The 26,577-nt window shown below is 36.0% G+C and overlaps 3 protein-coding genes and 1 long non-coding RNA gene across 12 annotated transcripts in view; 2 read left to right on the forward strand and 2 right to left on the reverse strand.

Annotated features, from left to right (window-relative positions):
- Window positions 1-18,143, forward strand: part of LOC112800107 (disease resistance protein RGA2-like) — an 84,777-nt gene extending 66,634 nt beyond the window's left edge. Inside the window, exons 2-3 of the transcript XR_011861791.1 lie at window positions 17,467-17,655; window positions 17,742-18,143. The gene's annotated coding sequence lies outside the window, so the exon portion shown is untranslated. The remainder of the gene's footprint in view (window positions 1-17,466; window positions 17,656-17,741) is intronic.
- On the reverse strand, window positions 288-5,176 carry LOC112800112 (putative disease resistance protein RGA3). Of its 9 annotated transcripts, none has more exons than XR_011861796.1 (5): window positions 1,954-3,331; window positions 1,693-1,840; window positions 1,382-1,478; window positions 1,122-1,174; window positions 288-728 (listed from the first exon to the last, which is right to left on the reverse strand). XR_011861796.1 is itself a non-coding variant. In XM_029298172.2 (4 exons), exons 1-3 carry the CDS (start codon window positions 3,329-3,331, stop codon window positions 1,165-1,167), a joined length of 1,485 nt encoding a protein of 494 aa, XP_029154005.1. In that variant the 3' UTR covers window positions 288-728; window positions 1,122-1,164. The 9 variants fall into 9 exon arrangements, 2 of the variants coding, with proteins under 2 accessions (XP_029154005.1, XP_029154004.1); XR_011861797.1 differs by having other exon boundaries at window positions 879-1,174; XR_011861793.1 differs by having other exon boundaries at window positions 1,671-1,840.
- LOC112800111 (uncharacterized) lies at window positions 11,640-13,352 on the reverse strand. Its single transcript, XR_011861798.1, has 3 exons — window positions 12,772-13,352; window positions 12,526-12,669; window positions 11,640-12,095 (listed from the first exon to the last, which is right to left on the reverse strand). It is a non-coding gene; the product is annotated as an uncharacterized lncRNA (long non-coding RNA).
- Window positions 18,144-24,054: 5,911 nt separating the features above from the next.
- Window positions 24,055-26,142, forward strand: LOC112800117 (disease resistance protein RGA2-like). Its single transcript, XM_025842208.3, has one exon. The coding sequence runs from the start codon at window positions 24,055-24,057 to the stop codon at window positions 26,140-26,142; it is 2,088 nt and encodes a 695-aa protein (XP_025697993.1).
- Window positions 26,143-26,577: the final 435 nt, after the last annotated feature.

Genomic DNA, 26,577 nt, shown 5'->3' on the forward strand with positions numbered 1-26,577 from the left:
TTTTCAAACACAATCTCAAAGCTTAGTAATTCTTCGTGGTTCATAAAATAATTGGTTGGGTCCCTTCTAATACATCCTTCTAGACTTCTAATTTATGGTCTTAATCTCTTACGCCACTATAAATACCTGATTGCTGAACTCATGTTCCTCTTAGCAAATATCAATGGCTTTGGATTCTCAAACCATATGAATTTCTGACTTCATTATACATTTATACCAGACTTCTAATTTGTGGTATATGACATTTATTTTATGTGATTTTTTGGTAATCAAGATAAAACTGTTCGTTCAAAGAAATAACAATGCATCTTAAAAAGAAAAAAGAAGAACATCATCATGTTATTACAAATTTGAAGTCATTGCTACTATTTTGATCATAAAAACAACAAACTAACTAACGTATAACTCCAAGCCCTGCTATAACCCAAGTTCTCTATATCCTATGAACTTTTGACTATTGCTTTAGCTATCATCACTCTATCATCATTGCGAAACCCACGACTGTAACTGAAAATAATTGGTTTCCCCTTGATCATTTCTATAAACTATGTTGAACATGTGAAAAATTTTCAAGCCAGCTGCATTGCAAGCGTATGAAGTTGAATATGCAAGGCCATGATTGGAAATTGGAACCATGCTACGATTAAAACGTCACATTCTGCAAATATGAGGCCACAAGTCGCGATAGCAATGACTTGTGCCAATATTTCCCCCCATAGGCTGAACCCCTGAATAAATAAACAAGAAGATCTGTAATTTTCTTGTAAGGAATCAATCAACAATCCAAAAATCAAAACACATCAACACATGAAAAGAATATGGTCAAGGAAGGATGCATGTAGATCTTATAGGCAACTTTGAAATACAATTTCTTGTACCTGGAAAAGTTCTGCTAGAATATTTGGTCATGTAAAAGAGGGTCATATGATTGAAGATATCACACACGTCTTATCCTAGCAATGAGTATTTTGAATTGTTTGCAATGGGGAAAAAGTTACAAACGTATAGAATCAGAAGGTGATTTTGTTACTTAAGACACGTTATATAAGTGAAATAATGTGAGGAATATATATAGCAGAAGCAGCAAATTAAGGATTAATAGTGAAGGAGGGAAACTAAACTAAGATTAGAATGCACTCCCAGATTAATGGAATAACATGTAATTCAGCGCAATCTGCAATACACAAACTCAAGCATGTTACTGAAGTAATCTATTATTCAGATAAATTGGTTCTTTAAAAAATATATCACTTTTAACTAAATTGAAATTCATTTTGAAAAGAATACAATATTTTCTTTTATTCATTTATGTTTCTTCTGCACTGTAACTGAATATTGACTCTAATAGATCTTACACATAAATCAGTTAAAAATCTCTTACCCAAACACCATCCATAAATCATCTCTTGAGCTTTGCCTAAATGGAAGCGGCTGTTGATTCAACATATTTATGGCAAAAAGGATATCATCCTGTGTTCCTGTTGATGTCAAAAAATCATATATCCGTCATAAGAGTTAATTGCGTTAAAACAAAACAAAAACAAAATGGAATTTGATCACATTAATAACAGGATGATAAAAATGCAACAGATAAGAGTACTAATATCTATCTGGAGTTCTATTTACAGTTTTACACAGAGTGTGAGAGAGCGATGGAATTCAATGCTAACCATTCCATCCAATGTTTCTGACCTCATGATCAGGGTTCAATCATCATCCATTTTCACATTTAGTACCAATAAAAGAGCCTATCAACCAGATGGTCAAATGTATAGAAATGACGACGACGTCGATCTCTTCTTAGCTGCCATGATCTCCATTTGGATGGATCTGATTTTATCTACTCACATTGATTAAGTTATAGTTATGAAAGGTGAGACAATAATTCACACGAACAGTTTGGACACAAACATAAATTAATGGTAAAAACAGAATAAAGGGATGAATTGATACCAGAAAATGTTTCTTCATGAATGGGAACCAGTTTGAATTGTGGGATGTGAGCAATGGCTTGCCAATCCTGTCCTGTTAATCTGGTGCATCGCTTCTGCAGCTCCTTATGGCACCCATCAATAGATAGCTCACGCAAGTTTGTCAGGTTTCGGAAGCTACTGGGCAGTGACCTTAACCTCACCCGGGTGAGTTCTAACTTTTGAAGAGAAGTTATTTCCCCCAACCACTCAGGAATTGAATTTGATTCATATACTTCCAAACTTTGGAGGGAAGGCACATGTTGTAAGCCTTCTGGCAATGTATCACAATGAGCAATGCAAACTCGACGAAGCGAAACTAATTTATTCATGCTACTCGGTAGAGTCACCAGCTTTGGACAAATCATGATATCAAGGCTCTCCAGACGAGTTAGATGTCCCACACCTTCAGGCAAGGATCTGAGCTTCTTACACGAATGAATTGTCAAACTTTGCAGAGAACACAGACCTTGCACCACATTCTTCGAAAATGATTCAAGTTCATCACCACCATAAATTTCTAACTTTTGTAGCGAGCTGAGGCTGCTTAATTCATGGGGTAATGCCTTGAGTTTATCGAAGCTTGAAATGCAGAGGGTCTTGACATGCTGCATATTCTGCCCAATTGCCTCTAGGATGGAAGCCATACCTTCACTATCACTATGATCAGAGTCTGACCCTGTTCCTTCAATCCAAATGTACTCTAGAGATGGAAGGAGTGGCAACTTAATCTTAGGAACACACGAGACCTTTAATTTAGAAAGAACTGGAAGCATTTCTACTCTTTCATCTCGTAACATCCCTTCCAAGTTTGGCAGGTTCGATAAGGTCAGGTGCTTCAACGACTTAAAAGCCTTCTCATCCACGCCATCATAAGAGTCATCATCAATGTACTTCACATCTTTCATTCCAGATACATAAAGAACAGTTAAATGTGGTAATTTACCCAGCGGAGGAAGGTGCTTGCAGTTCTTGCAATCACAGAGTATCACCATAACTAAGCTGGAAAGAATTGAAGTATTTTGCATCCAGCTAGGCAACTCTACTCCGGGGTAATCATTCATCCCAAAACTCTTGAGATTGGAGGGAGGCTCAAGGGCTTCAAGTATTCTCTCAGCATTGGCACCACACCTTGAATCAGAGGAGTCCCATGACAGGTATAAGTTTTCCAAGTTCTTCTTAGCACTCAAATTAGCATCTCTAGCATCACCCTCATTTATGACATTTTCAAGCCCCTTGATGTGTAGTTTGCCTCCAAGCTGTAAATCACGCAACTCTGATAACCCATGCCCTTCCTTTTTATCCACAATAAAAAGATTCAATGTTCTCAAACATTTCAAGTCGCCAATATTCGGAGGCATCTCTACTAATGAAGAACATTCTTCAATTAGGAGATGTCTAAGATCCTTCAATTGTGTTAAGTGTTTGGGCAAACAAGAAAGATCTAGACAGTCTTCTAACTTCAGAATCTGCAATTTTTGTAACCTCGAAACACATTCAGGCAGTGTTGTGATACAGCTGCTACGCAGATTCAGGTACCTCAAATGCGTTAAACTCTTCGGTGCTGAGAGTTGAGAAGCATTTGTACGTAGTGCACGGAGAGAATTGAATGGTGGCAACCCATTAAGATTGCGATGATGTAACGAGTAAAATATAGGCCAAGATAGACCAAGGCCCAATTAGGATAGTTTTATTAGTATTTGAATTACTATAAATAGATATAGTAGAAAGGTAATTGTAATCATGAATTGAGTAATGAATATAGTTCCTTTTTTGGAATTCCTTTCATGGAATTATCTCTCTCCCTCTTAATTCTCTCTAAATTCTCTCTGATTGATTAATTCTTCTCTATTCCTACATCATACCCCTTACATTGGTGCTCTCATTGACCACCATTTTTCCATTTTCTTGGTGGTTTGGCGATCTCACCTCCAATGGAACAAATTGGAAGTGTAGCTGAATATTTTACTGTCTTTTTGGGTTATGTTCAAAGAGTAAATTTGAATGATGCTGAAATATTGAAGACATTTCTCAATGGATTGGAAACTTATATCCATAGAGAAATTATCTTTGATGATCCTAAAACTCTTTCTGATGCATTTTATTTGGTAAAGTATTATGAAGAACGCTGGAGCAATCCATTTTCAGAAATTTCAAAGCCAAAATTATCAGCTCAGCACCAGATCCAGAAAAGTTCATCAACAAAAATTTCCTATCAATCACTGTATCAAAGTCCAGAATCCGCATTTCAAGCAAAAATTCAAATCCAGAATTCCATAGTAGACACCACAGAAAAATCATCAACAGAACAGGAAATCAGAAATTCAGAAGCAGAATCATCAATCCAAAGTCAAGATCAAGCGAAATTACAGACTGCGGATACAGATTTTACATCCTCAAGAATTCAACTATCTAATTCAATACCTCAACAACAGTTTTCAGCATCAACAACAGCACTTCCAGATCTGCGAAGGGAGCTTCAGATTCAAGAAACGACCTCCCTGAATGCCGGACCGCGACCTCTGAACGCCAGCGATCGTACGTGGAGGGAAACAGCAACCGTTGTGGAGGACGACGACGTCCACGTCGACAGAACCGCTCGGAGTAGTGACGGCAGGCTCAGCAAGGCCAACAGTGGCGCCGAGGACGGCGCCGTCGCGAAGGGGAAGGTGGATGACACAGATCTATGGGATCGGGAACCGACACCAAAGCCGCCTTGCAGGTTTACGGACGCGGGGGTCAGAGGCGGAGCAGCTGCAAGAAAGCCCGCACCAGAACCAAGACCACGGAAGACGAACGACGCGGTGGTAGCAAGCGGCGCCTCCGCGAAGGCAAAGCTCGCGACGACCCGAGTTGACGAAGCGGCGAAGGTTAGAAGAGGCGTTCTGTTTCGTTGTGTTCCCTCAATCGTGGCCAAACCACCACCACTCACGGTGGCGGTTTTTCCATGGGACCGCGAGCATAGATGCAGCACAGAGAAGAAGCGGGACGAGGTGTTGTCTCCGTGGGTGGCGATGGACCAAGCAGCAGCACAGGAGCCTACCCAGGCAAAGCAGACGGCGGAGATGCAGAGTGGTCAAGAGATGAGTGGTGGCTGTTTTGGGATGGTGCCCTCTCTTCAACAAGAGTCCAATTCACATCAACAAATAGATTTAGGCCTACCAAAAACTATTTTAAAAAGATGGAGGACCTAGTTTTTTTTAAACAATGGGATCCTGGAGGTTATTTCTATTTTAGACAGTAGAATAGAAATAAAAAAAGGAAAAGTATAGGAGAACAATAATCACAATGAACAATATAAACAATAGGGTTATAAATGTAAATTAATCATAAATTTAAGTAATGATATAATTAATTTAATTATACTAGTAACCATTTTTCAAAATTTAAAAGGATAAGTCAAAATGGATTTAATTATACTAATAACCATTTAATTATACCAACCTGAAAACCAGCACACCTTTCATATTCTAACCATATCTCCTATCTCTTGCTTCCCAACAAAGAAGGCTGACCCACAACCCACGCAGGCCTCCTTGCTCCAACGTCCGGCAGCACCCAAGGTGGATAAAATTTTTTTTTTCATTACACCCGTCAACCCTTGCACCGTGCAGCCCAGCGTTGGTTACTGTTATCACGTCTTGTGCAGCCCCTGCAGTCCAAGGTCTGCACATATCACAACCATCTTAATGGAGCACAATTTCATTGGAAGCATATTGGATCGTCCTGCTTATAACATTCTGCATATTGAAACTCTTTTTGTTGTTAGGTATTTTTGTAAATTTTTTTTGATGTTATTCTCAATTCCAAAACCCCACAGGCCTGCAGCAGTAGCTTCTGCCAAGAATGAACTTGAACTTGTACATCAATAGATTGGTTTTCATTATTATTATTTTTTTCATGTCACTAATATTGTGATTTATATTTAGTTTCTTTTATTGTTCTAGTTCTGTCACCAATTGGAAGAATACGAGAGATTTGGAACATAATATTGTTCATCCATTCAGTTCAATTAAATTATGTTAGAAGTTCATTTTTTTATATAAGGATGGTTATTTTTATTGTTAAGTATATGTTTGGTTGTTAGTATTAGAGTTAAGTAGATACAATTCAATTATGCTAAATGTTCATTTTACTAGATATACAGATAGTTATTTTTATTGTTAAGTGGATGTTTGGTTGTTAGTATTAGATTCAAGTAGATACAATTAAATTATACTAGATGTTTAGTTTTATAGGTATGCGAATGATTATTTTCATTATCAAATGGGTGTTTGGTTATTCGTATCAATTAATTATCATGTACTTATATAAATACATAAAAAGCTAAATTATGGTAGATTAAAATAACGAACTATAATTATTATTCAATTATCCCATTTGAATTAAATTTTATAGTGATTCAATTATCCCATTTGAATTAAATTATTATTCAATTATCCCATTTGAATTAAATTTTATAGTGATTCGTTTATAGTGTGATTGTATCTAAATTGAAGAAGAAAAGAACGTATATTACTTTAATTCAAATATTTAATTTTTTTAAAAATCTATTAATTGATTTGTCTAATAGAAAAAAAATAGAAAAGCAAATTTGATAATTAATTTTTCTAAGAACTAAAATATTCAACTAAAATTATTTTTAGAAATTGATTTAACGTATTACTCTAAAGTTTAAATTTATTTAGCATGTTAGTTTAAAGTTTCAACATTGCATTCTATTTCGTTTAGAAAAATATTTAAAATGTAGTATTATAAAATAATAATAATAATAATAATTAATATTGAGTCAAAGGTAGAGAAGGGGAAAGATTTTTCCAGTTGGATCAAAGAAGGGGGTGTGAATGGGATGATTACGATACTAGTAATTAAGATAATTAAAATTAGTATTTAAGAAAGGGAGTGTTTACAAATATACCTATGTTAATAAGCTAATTGGGCTAATTTTTAGGGCCCGTTGTTCATATTGTTCACCAATATCATTGTCCCCCTAGCACTCCCCATAAAAAAAATATTACTTTAAAATTAAGGGGAATGCTAGGGGGACAATGACTTTGTTGAACAATGTGAACAACCACCAATCAAATAAAAACACACTACACCTCCAAATTAAACTTCTAATTTTAATATTAAAATAACCATCCGTACACTAGTAAAATAAACATCCGATATATCTATTGTTTACATTGTTTAATATTTTCATTGTTTACCTATACTTTTCCTAAAATTAATTGTTACTTTTATTAATTGTAGTTAGGGTTTATAATTTTTTTAGCAACCTTGAGGGCAAGATTGTCGTTAAGGGGAATGTAATGTAACTAGTAAAATATAGGCCAAGATAGACCAAGGCCCAATTAGGATAGTTTTATTAGTATTTGAATTACTATAAATAGATATAGTAGAAAGGTAATTGTAATCATGAATTGAGTAATGAATATAGTTCCTTTTCTGGAATTCCTTTCATGGAATTATCTCTCTCCCTCTTAATTCTCTCTAAATTCTCTCTGATTGATTAATTCTTCTCTATTTCTACATCATACCCCTTACAGATGATACTCAAATGGACGAAGATTAATCATACTCCTCAAGGATTCAACTTTCTTGAAGGGATCCTTGTTTACCTCCATCTCTGGTTTTAAACAAGTGACATGGTGGACCCTTGTAGACAAATTGGTCAAGCTTGCAGACTCATCATAAACTCTGCACTCTTTTCCCATTATGGATTGGGCAAGTTCATGAAATAAATCATGCATCTTGAAGGTAGTTCTTGCCAATTCATCAATCTCAACTTCTTGGAAAAATGATCTCTGGCATAATTCCTCCCAAGCCACATTACCAACATCCTCAATCTCCAACTTACCTTTGGATTTGATCAAACCATTGGCCATCCAAAGATGAATAAGTTGCTGCTTTTCCATTCGAAAAATCTTGGGGGAAAATGGCACAAAAAGCAAAGCATTGTCTTAATGACAACTTCAAATGGAAGTAGCTGATTTTCAAAGCACGTACAATAATAGCATCATCCTCAAGTATGTCCCAAAACTTACTTTCCAATACATTCACCCACTGTATTTCCTCTTTTTTATTGCGCAAAAGGCTTCCAAGTGCTTTAGATGCAAGAGGGGAACAACCACATTTCTTTACAATCTCCTTGCCTATTGCCACAAGCTCTGTGCGCTCCACTTTGTTTGATCCAAATGCATGGTATTTGAACAATAACCAATTGTCATCCTCGGATAATGGTGACAAGTGATGAGCAGGGCATGTTCCCATGACAGATGCAACACTCTCAACTCGGGTAGTAACCAAAACTGCAGCACCTTTTGTTCCACCTCCGCAAAGCAAAACAGACTTCAAGTCCTCCCATTTGTCCGTGCTCCACACATCGTCTAGAACAAGTAAATACCTTTTGCCTAGCAGCATTTCTTGGACTTTGTTTTTCATTGCTTCTAAAGTAGAGAGGTTTGGGTTATGTCCACTTGTAGATTCCACAATGGACTCTAGAATTCTCATGGTATTGAATTCAGTGGAAACACAAACCCAAATTCTCAGATCGAAATGTTCAATTACCTTGTTGTCATTGTAAACCCATCGGACAAGTGTTGTTTTTCCAAGGCCCCCCATGCCAACAATTGGATAAACAGAGAGGTCGTTACTGCTATCAGCACTCCTTGAAAGAAACTCCACAATATTTTGTGTGTTTTGCTCCCTTCCATAGATATTGTGCTCAGTGATAACAGAACATGTCTGGCGCCATGCTTCATCTTCTTGTTGCCTCTCTGGAACTCTTCCACGCAACTCAAACCTTCTCCTTTCTTCATCAATTTGACGAAACCTGTCAACCATCTCTTTCATCCTCTTACCGATGTCTCGACGAAACATAATCGTCACAGGATCAAGACGAGTTAAGCACTGCGTTAAGCACTGCTCACTGTGTAGACGGTTGGACTCTATTGAACATTCATCTAAGATATCATCAAGCACGTGTGCTGCATCTGAAAGCTTCTGCAGCCAAAGCTTCACAGCACGCTCTCTGATCTGCTTCTCTTCAGCATCTTGGAGCACTGCGTGGATTGCAGCAAGGTTCCCTGACAGCTCTTGAATCTGCGAGTGGACGCCCCAAAGAGTTGCAAGCTCGTCCTGAGCAAAAGCTTGCAAGTTTTCAATAACCATTTGAAGTAGAGATTCAGCCATTTGAAAAGCTAGAACGAATGAAAGCTCAGATATTGGACTGAATGCTATGCACATGCAAGTTGACAACGTGCACTACTAGGTTTCTGAGCTTAAAGAGACTGGTGAGGAAGGTGGATAGATCTACTATGTTAAGAAACTGTTTTTGAGTGAGAATGTGAATGCGATGAACATGCAAGTTCACAAATTGCAATTTGAATCACTTTAACATAGTTTTGGAATCTCGTGCTCATTACTCCCAAAGAACCAGCCATTAGAAAACAAATTAGAAGAATAAAAAAATGATTGGGGTAGGCCTACGTTTCAAGAACAGAGGCATTTGGTGGGTGGTTGTGACAATTTTTTAGTATTTTTAAGCAGACCTTGGTAAACATAAGTCTTCCATGTGAGTATGCATATATACATATATGATTAGAGGTGAATTCTTACATGCTCCTACCATGTTTGTGTGTTACATGCAACTTCCGTCTTTGCCATTAACTAGAGTGAGACCCGCGCAATGCGCGGAGAGGTAGATTATTTATACTATATAGTATATTTTAATAAATGTTATATTAAAAATATTTTAGAGAACATATTATAAATAGATTTTGAATTTATTTATTTTCAAAAAAGACATAGGTTATTTATATTAGAGTTATACAAAACTGTATTTTCATTTTTTTTTATTTTTTGATTTACATTAATGGCTACACTTTGTATTTTCTTGTAGTTTTTTTGTTTGTAAATATACTAAATAATTAAAAAAATAAATGAATGAAAATGAAAAACATATAAAAATGTTATATTAAATTTAAGGAATTTTTGACGATTAGTATGAGAGATTAAGAAATAAAGAGTAGTAAAAGTGTTAATATGTATAAGTTGTATAATTTGAATATTTGTAACTGAAATTTTTTATAATTATTATTATTATGACACTTTTAATGTATGCATATTTATTGCATTTAATTAATATTTGATGTTTTAATTGAATAATAATAGATAAGAGTTTTTTGTTTTAATTATTTTAAAATATTTTACTAAATAGTGATTGGTTGATTTTCATCTTTTGCCAAGTCATTAGAATTGTTGATGTGGCATCATTAGCAAAGAAAAGACGGTTTAAACTCATTGTGGATATTATATTAAATTTAAGGAATTTTTGACAATTAGTATGAGAGATTAAGAAATGAAGAGTAGTAAGAGTCTTAATATGTATAAGTTGTAGAATTTGAATATTTGTAACTGAAAATTTTTATAATTATTATTATTATGACACTTTTAATGTATGTTTATTGTATTTAATTAGTACTTGATGTTTCAATTGAATAATAATAGATAAGAGTTTTTTGTTTTAATTTTTTAAAAATATTTTACTAAATAGTGATGGGTAGATTTTCATCTTTTGCCAAGTCATTAAAATTGCTGATGTGGCATCATTAGCAAAGAAAAGATGGCTTAAACTCATTGTGGAGAGAGTTGGTATTAGCTTTTAGATAGATAGATAGATAGATGCAAAAGATTTCATTTTCATCCTACATAGCAAACAATTACAACAAATTATACGGATTTTTTCCTATTAATTAGCTATGAGTAGCAACAATTAGAATAAAACATGTTATAAAACCTGTGCTACTTGCAATGATTTCACAATTAAAATATTATTTATAACAATAGAATGAGAAGAGTAAACGACAAATTTGAAAATCTTTAGGAAAATACCTGGGAAGAATGGTGACGTTGGCCTGAGATCCAGAATCGAGCTCCGGCAGAAAACCGCAACAGGAGGAATGGTGACGTTGGCCCATGACCATTCTCATAAGTCCTGTCAAAATGTTTTTTATATGGACCCCATTTAAGATAAGTTCGTCTAACCTCATCTCTCTGATTTGGGTGACATTGCCAAATTTAAAGCCGTTTTTCAATGTCTCGTTCTAAAGAATTAATGTCAAACTCATCAGATGCAACTCTTTAAACATTTGAAGGTTGTATCTCACTTTCTTCGTGATTCATTAAAGTAGAAGAACTATCTACAGGGGTTGATATTGTAAAAATTATATGTTCTCCTTTTTAAATATTAGCCTTCTTCTTAAAAATCATCAATTCTTTGATTTTTCATGATTATTTTATATAAAAATTTAAATATATATCCTGTAAAATATGTAAAAAAAATTAGAAGAATAAATATTAAAATTTATAATATTTATTAAATTTTTTTTATCAATTTATATAAATACAATAATATCAATACTTATTGAATATTCTAATATTTTTTATCATATAAAAAATTAAATTAAATAAAAAGTAAAATATATAATAATATTAAATTACATAAATAAAAAATACCTAATTTTTTATATTTAAACTCAAAGATAGAAAGAATGTTACTTATTGAATAGAGAGCTGCGAAATGCGAATACACTCAGTTCAGTCCAAATCCAACAAGGTTTGAATGTTTAAAACTAAAAACTATTGTGCAATAAAAGCAAGAGATGAAGATTAAACTTTGATATTTTAAGTCATAGTAAAGTATTTGAGCCAACTGAACTATTTTTTATTTTCTGAAAAAGTACCACTAATTTTTTTAATAAAAGTTTGGGGGCCGTGCCCCCCTTGTCTTAACTAAGCTCCGTCCCTTGACTACAAATGATTACAAAATATAATGTATTCTTTATTTCATGAGTAAATAGTTAAACGAATATGAAATTAGCTAAAGTTCCAACGTAGTATGTTGTCTCATAAGGTCAATGGAAAACACACACCAGAGCCACTTTGCTTGAGGGGCAGAATATGAGGTGGTACTTCAATGCAAAACTAACAGCAAAACACTTCTTCAAATATGTGAACTTGAATATGAAAGGTCAAGCAAGTTGGGAATCTTGACAGAACCGGAAAACTACTTTCTTCTTCAAGTGTGATTTGTATGCACTCATGCCTACGCTGCAACCTCGGCTTCAATGAAAAAAAATGAAGAGATGTCTCAGTATGACTGAACATAGAATTTTCAGGTTGTAGAATAAGCCAAACAGTATCATGCTACAAATGGATGCAAGTTTTATGAACAACGTTGAAGTTCAATTTTGCCATAATTGGTCATATTAAAGAGGGTTATATTCGTGTGGAAACACAAACTTTATCATTAGTAAAGAATATTTTGCTTTGTTTAAAAAAGGAAGAGACACATTATTTGAACGAAGTAATGCGAGGAATATACTTAGATAATAGATGAATGCTGATTGTAGTTGCTAGTTGAAACAAATACACAATAAAAACATGTAATTTTGTTTTATAAAATCATGTAAAAAAGGAACAAATGATGTAAGAAATATAAGTGGCACAGACTGTATTAAAAATAAAGAGAGAATGGAGAGATATATAGTACACGGTTGTGATGCTAATCATCTGATGCTTCGTTGCTTGCTACATCTACATGTGCACTTTTGATTTAGAGATCTTCAACAATTTGGTCAAACTCAAATTTTAGAGATCGAGAACGAGTATTAATCTTCATCGTATTCCATCAGATCTGCATGCAAGAAGTGACCAATTATTTGAAAGGCGATTAGAAAAAACACAAATTGAGCAGTGATAAAGAAAGGAACAAAGGAACTGAAGTGAATTGCTTTACCGCAAAATGCAAGTCTCTGTTCCCATGCCATCATCACCACAGGTTGACTCCAATCCTTCAATTACAAGTAACTCCACAGATTGAAGGAGTGGCAACTTCAAATTGGGGCTGCATGAAATCATTAATTCCGAAACAAGTGGGAGCATCTCTACTCCTTCGTCCCTTACAATCCTCTCTAACTTTGGCAACTCTAACAAATTTAGTTTCTTTAGGGACTTAAAAGGCCTTCTCCTCCACTCCATCATATGAGTCTTCATCGATGTACTTCACATCTTTCATTCCCTATACATAAAGACTTGTTAAATGTGGTAATTTACCAATTGGAGGAATCTGCTCACAGTTTCTGAAATCAAAGAGTATAACATTAACTCAGCTTGAAAAAATGCTAGTATTTCCCATCCAACTAGGAAATTGCAATCCCCTGTAACCTTGAATTCCGAAATTCTTGAGATTAGGGGGAGGCTCAAGGGCTTCAAGTACTCTTTCAGGATTAATACATATTGAATTAGAATCAGAATTCTAAGACAAATATAGGCAACTCAGCTCCTTCTTACTCATCAAATTAGCCTCTCTAGCATCGCATTCACTCAGGACATTCTCAAGGCCTTTAATGTGGAGTCCTCCTCCAAGCTGTAAATCATGTAACTCTGCTAAGCCATGTAACTTTGCTTGAATAAGTTTACTTCTATTTAATTTATTTCAATTTTAATTATAAATTTATTTATTTTTAAATTAATTATATTTTTATTTAATAATAATTATAAATTCACTTATTTTTTTATAATTATATAATATTTATTAATATTCTTTTTTAATAAATATTTATAATATATAATAATATAGTAAATATAAACTAATTAATAAATTATTAAAATTTAAAAATAATTATTATTTTAATATAAAAAAATAAAAATATTTACAATAAAATAAAAATAATAAAATATTTATTATTTCTATTTTATATTATTTTAAAATAATTAAATATTTTTAAAATATTAATAAAAATATATATTTTAAATTTTAATTTTAAATTTTAATTATTTTTTTATTTTTTATTTACATGACATCGAATCAATTAGTTGGATCAGTAATTACCTATTATTGAACCAATAATCCAAAAATTCAATAACCTGACTGGACAACTATGCTCAAGACTACAGTCACATGCTGTAGGACCCATTTAACTTCACTTATTAGTGGTTTGTTTAGTCAATGTCTTCAACCTGCAAGGAAACGCCTTCACATTGGCAGCAGCAGTAAGATTATTAATCACCATTATACCACAAACTACTTTCTTCATTTACCACTGAAAATGGCAACTGATGCTTTGCTTGGAATTCTCATTGGAAACTTGAACACTTTTGTCCAGAATGAGATTGCAGCACTTTCCGGTGTTGACTCGCAGATCCAAGACCTGTCTGAAAATCTCAGTGCAATCCGTGCGTTATTCCAAGATGCTGCAGAGGAGCAATTTACAAGCCATGGCATGAAGGACTGGCTGAATAAGCTTTCGGATGCCATGCACGTGCTGGAAGATATCTTGGAAGAATGTTCAATGGAATCCAACCGACTTCAAAGTGAAGGGTGGTTAGCCCGCTTCCATCCCAAGACTATTTTGTTTCGTCATGCTATCAGCAAGAGGATGAAAGACATGGTCAAGAGGTTCCAGCTTATAGATGATGATAGGAGAAGGTTTCAGCTGCCTCTGGGAGTCAGACAGAGGCAACAAGAAGATGATGATCTCCGGCAAACTAGTTCTGCCATCACTGAGCACCAGATGTATGGAAGAGACCAAGATAAACACAAGATTGTAGACTTTCTCACAGAGCATGCTAGTAGCATTGATGGCCTCTCTGTGTATCCCATTGTTGGTATGGGAGGTCTTGGCAAAACAACACTTGCTCGATGGGTCTTCAATGATGACAGGGTGAAACAACATTTTGATTTGAGAATTTGGGTTTGTGTTTCTACAAACTTCAATATGATGAAAATTCTACAGTCCATTATAGAATCCTCCACCGGAGTGAACCCAAACCTCTCCAGTTTAGAAGCAATGCAAAACAAAGTTCAACAAGTGTTGCTGGACAAACGGTGTTTGCTTGTTCTAGATGATGTGTGGGAGAATTACAAATGGGAGGACTTGAAGTCTGTGCTGAATTCTAGAGGTAGTGAAACCAAAGGTGTTTCAATTTTGGTCACAACACGTGATCAGATTGTTGCATCTGCCATGGAAACATGCCCTACTCAATCTCATCACTTACAGCCATTACCTAAGGATGACAATTGGTCATTGTTCACACACTATGCATTTGATCCAAACAAGGAGCAGCCTGCAAAGCTGGTGGAGATTGGCAAGGAAATCGTCAGAAGATGTGTGGGTAATCCCCTTGCATCCAAAGTTGTTGGAAGCCTTTTGCGTAATAAAAAAGAGGAAAAACAATGGCTCAATGTGTTGGAAAGTAAGTTTTGGGACATTGATGCTGTCATGGGTGCTTTGAGACTAAGTTATTTTCATTTGAAGCCATCAGCACGGCAATGCTTTTGTTTTTGTGCTCTCTATCCTGAAGATTTTCGAATCTCAAAGGAACAGCTCATTCATCTTTGGATGGCCAATGGACTAATTAAATCCAAAGGGCATTTGGACGTTGAAGATGTTGGTAACCAGCAATGGGAGGAGCTGCTCCAGAGATCATTTTTTCAAGAAATATCGATTGACAAGTATGGAAACACCACCTTCAAGGTTCATGACTTATTCCTTGATCTTGCCCGCTCCATAGTGGGAGAAGAGTATAAAGCTTATGATGAGTCTGCAAGCTTGACCAATTTGTCAACAAGGGTCCACCATGTAAGTTACTCTGGCTTGCCTGAGTTAAATCAGAATACCTTGAAGAATATTAAGTCCTTGAGGACTTTTATTGATCGTTATCCAGCAATTAGCAGTGTCCTCGTCCAATATCAAGCATTGGTTTTGTCTGAAGTGCAGTTATGTAATTCTCTCTGAGCATTGCGTACAAGATCTTCTCAACTCTCAACACTGAAGAGTTTAACACATTTGAGGTACTTGAATATCTACAATAGTTACATTACGAAGTTGCCAAAATGTGTTTCTAGGCTGCAGAAATTGCAAATTCTAAAGCTAGAACAATGCCATTTACTTACTTGTCTGGCCAAACACATATTGAAGCTGAAGGATCTCAGGCATCTCTTAATTGAAGGATGTCGGTCATTAGTAGAAATGCCTCCAAAAATGAGGGAGTTGAAACAACTGAAAACACTGAATATTTTTATTGTGGATTCAAAAGCCAAACATGGCTTAGCAGAGTTACATGATTTACAGCTTGGTGGAAGACTACACATTAAAGGTCTCGAGAATGTCCAGAGCGAACACGATGCTAGAGAGGCTAATTTGATGAGAAAGAAGCTGAGTTATTTATATTTGTCTTGGAAATCTGACTCTAATTCTGATTCATTATGCATTAGTCCGGAGAGTGTACTTGAAGCCCTTGAGCCTCCCCCTAATCTCAAGAATTTTGGGATTAATGGTTATAGGGGATCACAATTCCCTGGTTGGTTGAGAAATACTAGCATGTTTTCAAGCTTAGTTAATGTTATACTCGTTGACTGCAACAACTGCGAGCAGATTCCTCCACTTGGTAAATTACCACATTTAGAAAGTCTTTATGTATATGGTATGAAAGATGTGAAGTGCATTGATGAAGACTCGTATGATGGAGTGGAGGAGAAGGTGGCCTTTAAGTCCCTAAAGGAGCTAACTTTGATAGAGTTGCCAAAGTTAGAGAGGATTGTAAGGGACGAAGGAGTAGAGATGCTCCCACTTGTTTCCAAAGTAACCATTCCATGCAGCCCCAATATGAAGTTGCCACTCCTTCAATCCGTGGAGGTACTTAAAATTGAAGGATTGAAATCTGACAATGAAGGCGTGGCTTCCTTTCCGGAAGAAATCTTTCTGAGTATGCGTTATGTTAAACATCTCACGATTAGTAGCTTTCCCAAACTGAAGGTGTTACCTCAAGAACTGGGCACCCTCAGCTCAGTCCAAGAACTGGTTATTGATTGTTGTGTTGAGCTTGAGTCCTTGGCAGAGAATGTTTTTCAAGGCTTGAGTTCTCTTCGAAGATTGAGCATTTTCCGTTGTGTAAGACTAAAATCCTTGTCCAGTGTTGTGGAACACCTAACTTCTCTTGAGTCCCTTGATATCTTTTTTTGCCCAGAATTGACGACTCTACCAACTAACATGAATAAGCTAACTTCCCTCCATACTGTTTTATTCTTCGCCCGGGAAGACAATGGTAGAGTACCAGAAGGTCTTCAATGTATCCCATCCCTCAAAACTCTGATGCTAGTTGAAGTGGATTCATTGCCAGAGTGGTTGGGAGACATGACTTCTCTGGAAGTCTTATTCATTGGTCTCTCTCCAAGGATAAGGTCAGTTCAAGTAGCTTTCGAAACCTGACAAACTTGCGTTCCCTCACAATTCATCAATGTGCTGGGCTGGAGCAGCGAGAGAGAGACAGGGCAAGATTGGCCAAAGATTGCTCACGTTCCACACGTTCAGTTGATTCCCTTGCAGCAACCGAAACCTACATGTTGGGGTAAATTCAACTCCTTCTCTTGTTTTCTTTTCTTTTGTCCATGACCCTGCCTTCTTGTACTCATGTTTGAAATACTTTACAGAAATTGCCAAATTCAAATGGAATATGAGGACGTCAAACAAATCAGAATTTCCAGATTTTAATATATTTGACAAAATGGTTGAAGATCTCCATAAGCAGAAACATGATTAGCACTCAGATATCACATGTTTAGCTCATTAATTTGGGAGGAACACAGTACCAAGCCCACTCATGCCTTCATAGTCCACGTGTAAGCATAAACTTACTCTTGCTTCATTCTGTAACATGAATATTTTCTGTTCAGCCACAGTGAGGCTTTTTCTCTTCTTTTTTCAGTTCAGGATAAGGTGGCAGTATATGAGTGCATACATACAATCACACAAATTGGAAGAAACCTTTTGCTGTTAATTGCACGGAAGCCCCAACCAACTCATATTCTCCCCCTCAACAAAACTTGGCTCTGCTGTGTTTTTGCTAATGTCCTTTTGACTTAACATTGCATTTTAGAATTTTATATTTTGAATATGTTGACCTATTTGTTAATTATTTATGAGTGGTTCTACATTAGTTTGTGATGGAAACTGTATTGGACAGTTATTTTTATACACTTTATTTGATGGAAAAAAGACTAGGGTTCCTAAAACACTGTAATATGTACCATCATAGTATATTGATTCAAATTGGATTCTATTTCTATATATACTATATTCAGATGGCTTATTGTGGATTTGTGGTTAATTACATTAAAATACTAGCATTTTATGGGTTCCTAAAACACTGTAATTTGTGGTTTTTTCATTTTTGCCATCTATCCTGAAGATTTTCAAATCTCAAAGAAACAACTAATTCATCTTTGGATGGCCAATGGACTAATCAAGTCCAGAGGGAATTTGGAGGTTGAAGATGTTGCTGACGAAGTATGGGAGGAACTATGCCAGAGATCTTTTTTTCAAGAAGTAAGGACTGATGTATATGGAAACACCACTTTCCAGATCCATGACTTATTCCTTAAACTTATCCAATCTGTAGTGGGAGAAGAGTGTAAAGTTTATGATAAGTCTGCAAGCTTGATCAATTTATCAAGACGGGTCCACCATATAAGTTACTCTGGCTTTCTTGAGGAGTTAAATCAAAGTACGTTCAAGAATGCTGAGTCTTTATTAATCTTGATCAGCCAAAGGGAAATTTCCTTACCACTCAAACATTGATTTTACATGATATGCCAATCTGCAATTCTCTCCGAGCACTGCATATAAGATCTTCTCAACTCTCAACACTGAAGAGTTTAACAAATTTGAGGTACTTGAATATTTATGATAGCTATATCACAACCTTGCCAAAATGTGTTTCCAGGCTGCAGAAACTGCAAATACTAAAAGCTAGAACATTGTCGCTATCTCACTTGTCTGCCCACCAAACACTTGACAAAGTTGAAGGATCTCAGACATCTCATAATTGAAAGATGTTGGTCATTAGTATCAATGCCTCCAAAAATGGGGGAGTTGAAACATCTAAAAACACTGAATACTTTTATTGAGGATTTAAAATCCAGACATGGCTTAGCAGAGTTACATGATATACAGCTTGGAGGAAGACTCAAGAATGTCCAAAGTGAACGTGATGCTAAAGAGGCTAATTTGACGAGTAAAAAGCAGCTGAGTTGCATATATTTATCTTGGAATTCTGATTCTAATTCAAGATGTATTAATGCTGAGAGAGTAGTTGAAGCCCTTGAGCCTCCCCCTAATCTCAAGAATTTTGGGATTAAAGGTTATAAGGGATCACAATTCCCTGGTTGGGTCAAAAATACTAGCATCTTTTCAAGCTTAGTTAATGTCATACTCTATGGCTGCAACAACTGTGAGCAGGTTCCTCCACTTGGTAAATTACCACATTTGACAAGTTTTTGGGTATCTGATATGAAAGATGTGAAGTGCATCGATGAAGACTCGTACGATGGAGTGGAAGAGAAGGCCTTTAAGGAACTAACTCTGTTAAAGTTGCCAAAGTTAGAGAGGATTGTAAGGGACGAAGGAGTAGAGATGCTCCCACTTGTTTCCAAATTAACCATTCCATGCAGCCCCAATTTGAAGTTACCACTCCTTCAATCCGGGGAGGTACTTGAAATGGAAGGATTGGAGTCAAGTTGTGGTGATGATGGCATGGGTTCCCTCCCAAGTTGGAGAAGCGATGCAAGAGAGACACGGGAGGATTGGCCATACATTGCTCACATCCCTCACATCCACATGATTCCATTGCATCTACAACGGAGACTTACCTTTTGTGGTAATTTCAATTCATTTCCTGCTTTCTTTTTTCCTAATCACCTTTCAAATACTTGATCACTTCACTTCTTGCATACAGATCAATTCAAATTTGGAGGGAATAAGAGCAACATTAACCTGTCTTACGCACGTTTTCGATCTTCAAAATTTAAAGTTTGACAGAATGGTTGAAGATCTCTGAATCAAAGGTGCGCATAGATGATTAGCACCACAACCGTGTACTATATATACCTCTATTCTCTCTCCATTTTCAATAAATTTTGTGCCACTTACATTTGTTGCTTTACATGATTTTATGAAACAAAATTGACTCATTTAGATTTCCACTCCATTCCATTCCATATAATTAGTTCTATGTGGTTGATCTCTTTCCCGTAAATCCATAAAAATCACCAGCCTCTGCACAATACCGGTTTGAGGTCTAAATGTCCACACCAATAATTTTCCAGTGACTTATAACACTGTGAAAGCTTTGAGCTTGTGTACAATGTGTAAGGTCCTGAATTCTCTCTTCCCAATTTGTCTATACTAATCCTCTTCTAACACACAGTCACACACACACACCTGAGAATGAAAGAAAGGAAAAGAGACAGAGAAGAGAACCAAGACGCGAGAGTGAGAAAGAGAAGGAGGAGCCGTCCTGCACTGCCGTGCCTCGTTGCCGTTGCCGTCGCCGAAGCATCCATCGTCGCTGCGGTTGCCTGGGTCATCATCGAAGGGAGCGGTTGCTAAGCTTGAGAGAGCGAATGAGGGAGCTTCTTAGAGAGAAGGGGGTTCGCGGAGGAGGAAGAACCGCGACGAGGGAAGAAGGGGGGGCCGCCTCCGTCGCGGACAAGCCATTGCCGTTGAGGCCGCCGCTGTCATTGCTGAATGAACAGGGAGAGTTTGAGCTGGCCAGAGAAGGGAGGAAGACATAGTCGCCATGGAGGAGCCGTTCACCATCGTCGCGTCTGCTGTTGTGATCAACGGAGCTCGTTGTCAGGGGAGCATCACCGATGTCAACTGCTAATGAACCGTCTCGGTACCTGTTTTGATCTTGCTCAGCCCCACACCCGTTTCATTCTTATCTCTGTTTTAGTACTATCGCTCTATTTTTGTACCCATTTTGCTGGAAATTATCTTGAGTAATTGGTGCTGTCATTGAGCGGTTGATGTTACTATTACATTTGCGATGTAGCTGTGAAAGTTGCTGCCACTAACTCTGTCCAAATTCTATGCTCTTTAGTTCGATTTCATTTCAACCTTTTTTACCTTTTAAATTGGTACTTCGGGATCAGTCTCTTCGGTCTCTCAGGACGAAGTGGTGGGTGGCTTTTACATTTATAATCGTTGACGTATCCGGAGTTTTTAATTATATTTATAAAATTGTTATTGATCAACTTTAATTTGATTAGAATAATTAATTTATTATAGTTAAATAATTATTTTTATGAAGCTTATATCTTAGAAATTTTACATGAGACTATATATATGTTTGATGAAACTTTATATTATTTTAGAATATTTGATTTTATTCGAATATATACTTTGAAAGTATTGAAGTATTTGTTGGCCGGGGTACTCACTTTAAAATTGCGAAATATGTTAAAAAAAATTATGATTGAAAAAGTATGATTTGAAAAGATTTCTGATAAAAAAGTATTATCTAATTTGATTTGATTCGATATCATATATATTTGAAAGATTAAAGATTTGTTGTATTTGAAACTATATGTTTTGAATTGGTTTGGAAGGTTCGTATTGAAAAAACGTAGTTAAGGGCAGTTATGACATTAACTTAGAGGCATCTAACTCAAACACCAGCTAACAGAGGTGTTGTTAGCCTAACATGTAGGCCTTAGATTTGCACAAGAGGAAAGGGCTACCCATAAATGTGGAGTCGTCCAAGTTTGAACTTTTGATTTGATTTCTGTATGAGAACTCTCTTATTGATTCACTTATTCATATAAATTATTATTTTCTAACTAAAATTATTTTATAACAATGTTTATATGGTCTCATGTGAATTATAGATGTATTGTCTAATCATTTTTTCTAAAAAATATTTTTCAGAAATAAATATTTAATTATGTGAGTATTTCTATTAAAGAGTAATGATCTGCAATGGGTATCTATTCTTTGTTGAGTTCTTTGACGTCATCTACTCCATATGTCACAAGCAGGATCCATCCATATTTATTTTATGTTTGTTTGTTAAAAATATGTAATTATTCATTCTAGAAATGATAATTTATCAAAGATATTTGTAACCTTACTTATTTTATATTTAAATCTATTAGGCTTGCTAAGGGAATTTGCTAAGGGATTATTTCTCTGAGCGCTATGGCTCATTTTAGGCCGTGACACAATGTGTGAATAGAACATTGAAAATCTGAAAACATACCTCACTGCAATATGATTGCCCTCTGTTAAGTAATTTGAGAATGAAAGCAACAACGTTACCACTCAGATGATTAATTGTGCATTTCAACTCGATTTGGGTCCAGTCTTGGTGATTTTTTCTGAGCTTCATTATGTTTGTATAAATATTCATTCACTCTTTGGTATATTCCTCACATTACTTTGCTCAAATATTGTCTCTCTTCCCTTTTTAAACAAGGCAAACTATTCTTAGCTATGATAAGGCTCGTGTTCTATGAGATAATATGTTACTGTGTAACAGGGTATTAGGCATGGGTTCTTAGACATGGCAAAATTGAACTTCAAAGTTGTTCATATTCAAGTTCACATATTTGAAGAACCATTTTGCTGTCTATTTCATAGAAGCACCATGACCTCTCATGATCATTATTTCATAGAAACATACATGTTGGGGTAAAATCAACTCCTTCTCTTGTTTTCTTTTTCTTACAACATCTTCTCAACTCTCTCGCATCTGAGATACTTGAATATTTATGATAGTTACATTACAATGTTGCCAAAATGTGTTTCTAAGCTGCAGAAATTGCAAATTCTAAAGCTAGAACATTGTTGCTATCTTACTCGTCTGCCCAAACACTTGGCAAAGATGAAAGATCTCAGACATCTCATCATTGAAGGATGCTGGTCATTAGTATCAATGCCTCCGAAAATGGGGGAGTTGAAACATCTAAAAACACTGAATGTTTTTATTGTGGATTCAAAAGCCAGTCATGGCTTAGCTGAGCATTTGTTTTCAATCAGCAACCCCAATTATATCTCTTACCAGCCTCTGCACAATCTTCTATTCCCGCAAAATAAAACAAAAGATCTAAAATTTTCACACCAATATATTTGAAGCTATTGTTCACTATTTGAGAATGAAAGCAGCAACATTAGCACAATCTTGGGGTTTCTCTGGACTTCATTATGTAAGTATTCATTTTTTCTTTGGTATATTCTTCACATTACTTTGCTCAAATATTGTCTCTCTTCCATTTTTAGTCATGTCAAAATATTCTTTGCTATCATAAGGCTTGTGTTTCCGTTCTTTTCTATGACCTAATATATTACTGTGTAACAGGGTACTAGGCATAGGTTCTTAGACATGGCAAAATTGAACTTCAAAGTTGTTCATAAAAACTTCCAATCTTTTGATGGAAGGGGGACTATATTCTATTCCATCAATTTTCTCAAAAATTCAATTCAATTTCATCTCTTCAAAGTTTCCAAACACACACACTATGAGTTTTCTCAAAAAAAAAAAAAAAAGCACAAATTCTGTTGATGAAATCATTAAAATACAAAAACTTTACATTTTTCTATTTCTTGTTTTTTGTTTTTCTCCTTTAAGAAGAGAAATATAACTCGTTCCTCACATTGCATTGCGTGCCCTCTTAGAAGCCATGCACAAAAATCTTTTTTCAAGTAATGCTGCGAGTTTAAACATTTCTCTTAAGTACATTCTCGCTTCTTTACTGTTAGATAAGACAATGTATGAGACCATTTTTAAAGTAGGTTGCATAGGAGATAAGAGCCTTCTCCCAACAACCCAAATTTAAGAACATGTGTGTACCATATATCTGTCTAAAAAAGTACAAACCTAATACTATTATAATATCCTTTTGGTGTTTATTGAAACAATGAAAACTCATTGGCTGGTTGTTTGAAAAGTAAGCTTGGAATCGGAAAATATTGAAATTAGTGTCCTAGGCTCCTAGATTCTGCAAAGTATTCACATGTTTGCAAGGGAGTAGTTCCAAGAAATCTGATTAAAAAATTGAGTAATTTAGTCTCTAACTAGTACTTGATTAATTGAGTAATATCAAAGTTGCATATTGGAAGCAGTGTCCTAGCTGGCTTGCACGTTTTCAAAAGTTCAAAATGCTACAACTGAGTTTCATATTCTAGCATACAACAACACACCTGCAATCAAATCAAACCAAACTAATATCCAAACTCTGCAAATGGCAACCGATGCTTTGCTTGGAATTCTGATTGGAAACTTGAACACTTTTGTCCAGAATGAGATTGCAGCACTTTCTGGTGTTGACTCGCAGATCCAAGACCTGTCTGAAAATCTCAGTGCAATCCGTGCGTTATTCCAAGATGCTGCAGAGGAGCAATTTACAAGCCATGGCATGAAGGACTGGCTGAATAAACTTTCTGATGCCATGCACGTGCTGGAAGATATCTTGGAAGAATGTTCAATGGAATCCAACCGTCTTCAAAGTGGAGGGTGGCTAGCCCGCTTCCATCCCAAGACAATTTTGTTTCATCATGCTATCAGCAAGAGGATCAAAGACATGGTCAAGAGGTTCCAACGTATTGAAGAAGAAAGGAGGAGGTTTCAACTGCCTGTGAGAGTCACCCAGAGGCAACAAGAAGATGATGATCAGCGTCAAACTATTTCTTCCATCCCTGAGCACCCTATGTATGGAAGAGTCAAAGATAAAGAGAAGATTGTAGACTTTCTCACCAAGCATGCCTGTTGCAATGATGGTGTCTCTGTGTATCCCGTTGTTGGTATGGGGGGTCTCGGAAAAACAACACTTTGTCGATGGGTCTTCAACCATGACAAGGTGATCCAACATTTTGATTTGAGAATTTGGGTTTGTGTCTCTACTAACTTCAATATGATGAGAATCCTAGAGTATATTCTAGAATCTACCACTGGACAGAACCCGAACCTCTCCACCTTAGAAGCAATGCAAAACAAAGTTCAACAAGTACTGCTGGGAAAACGGTATTTGCTCGTTCTAGATGATGTGTGGGACAATGTCAAATGGGAGGATCTGAAGTCTGTGTTGAATTGTAGAGGTAGTGGAATCAAAGGAGTTTCAGTTTTGGTCACCACACGAGATCCGAGTGTGGCATCTGTCATGACACCATGCAATAGTCATCACTTGCAGCCTTTAACTGAGAATGACAATTGGTCATTGTTCACACACTATGCATTTGGTCTAAACAACCAGCAGCCTGCAAAGCTGGTGGAGATTGGCAAGGAGATTGTGCGAAGATGCGTGGGTAATCCTCTGGCATCCAAAGTTCTTGGAAGCCTTTTGCGCAATAAAAAAGAGGAAAAACACTGGCTCAATGTGTTGGAAAGTAAGTTTTGGGATATTGATGATGTCATGGGTGCTCTAAGAATAAGTTATTTTCGCTTGAAACCAGCATCAAGGCAATGCTTTTCATTTTGTGCCATCTATCCTGAAGATTTTCAAATCTCAAAGGAACAACTAATTCATCTTTGGATGGCCAATGGACTAATCAAGTCCAGAGGGAATTTGGAGGTTGAAGATGTAGCTGACGAAGTATGGGAGGAACTATGCCAGAGATCATTTTTTCAAGAAGTAAGGATTGATGTATATGGAAACACCACTTTCCAGATCCATGACTTATTCCTTGAACTTATCCAATCTGTAGTGGGAGAAGAGTGTAAAGTTTATGATAAGTCTGCAAGCTTGATTAATTTATCAAGAAGGGTCCACCATATAAGTTACTCTGGCTTTCTTGAGGAGTTAAATCAAAGTACATTCAAGAATGTTGAGTCTTTGAGGACTTTTATTAATCTTGATCAGCCAAAGGGAAATTTCCTTACCACTCAGACATTGATTTTACATGATATGCCAATCTGCAATTCTCTCCGAGCATTGCATACAAGATCTTCTCAACTCTCAACACTGAAGAGTTTAACAAATTTGAGGTACTTGAATATTTATGATAGCTATATCACAACGTTGCCAAAATGTGTTTCCAGGCTGCAGAAACTGCAAATACTAAAGCTAGAACATTGTCGCTATCTCACTTGTTTGCCCAAACACTTGACAAAGTTGAAGGATCTCACACATCTCATAATTGAAAGATGTTGGTCATTAGTATCAATGCCTCCAAAAATGGGGGAGTTGAAACATCTAAAAACACTGAATACTTTTATTGCGGATTCAAAATCCAGACATTGCTTAGCAGAGTTACATGATTTACAGCTTGGAGGAAGACTACACATTAAAGGCCTCAAGAATGTCCAAAGTGAACGTGATGCTAAAGCATTTTAGAGGATTGGCCATACATTGCTCACTGTTGGGAATAAGACACAATTCCCCCTTGAGAAAACACCTTTGACAGAGAAATAAAATAGACACAATCACAACACAAGAATTTAACGTGGAAACTCCAATTACCGGAGAAAAAACCACGGCCGTTGTCAAATGACAACCAGAGAATATCACTATGTGAAAATTGTTACAACACATAGACTTCTTTCTCTCACCGGCACCCCAGTACACCCACACTCTTTCAAAGCAAATATCTAACTACACCTCACAACACTCTCTAATCAAAGAGTACAGAGGAAAAGAAAAATCAGATACAAGCTTAAAGTGTTTCTGACTGGTGCAAAAACAAATGGAGAACTTAGCCTCATATTTATAGCCTAGGCCACCCACTCCATTTGCTATCCTAAGCAATGTAGGACTAATTCAACCAAATCC

Source organism: Arachis hypogaea, chromosome 5, assembly GCF_003086295.3.
Source record: "Arachis hypogaea cultivar Tifrunner chromosome 5, arahy.Tifrunner.gnm2.J5K5, whole genome shotgun sequence".
Lineage (NCBI taxonomy): Eukaryota > Viridiplantae > Streptophyta > Magnoliopsida > Fabales > Fabaceae > Arachis > Arachis hypogaea.

Coding starts and splice junctions, on each gene's coding strand:
- LOC112800112 (XM_029298171.2), bottom strand. CDS start 3,331: ATGCCTCCGAATATTGGCGACTTGAAATGTTTGAGAACATTGAATCTT. Junction 1,479..1,953: donor TCATGAAGAAACATTTTCTG/GTATCAATTCAT, acceptor TGACATCAACAG/GAACACAGGATGATATCCTT. Junction 729..1,381: donor GATTTATGGATGGTGTTTGG/GTAAGAGATTTT, acceptor TTATTTATTCAG/GGGTTCAGCCTATGGGGGGA.
- LOC112800117 (XM_025842208.3), top strand. CDS start 24,055: ATGGCAACCGATGCTTTGCTTGGAATTCTGATTGGAAACTTGAACACT.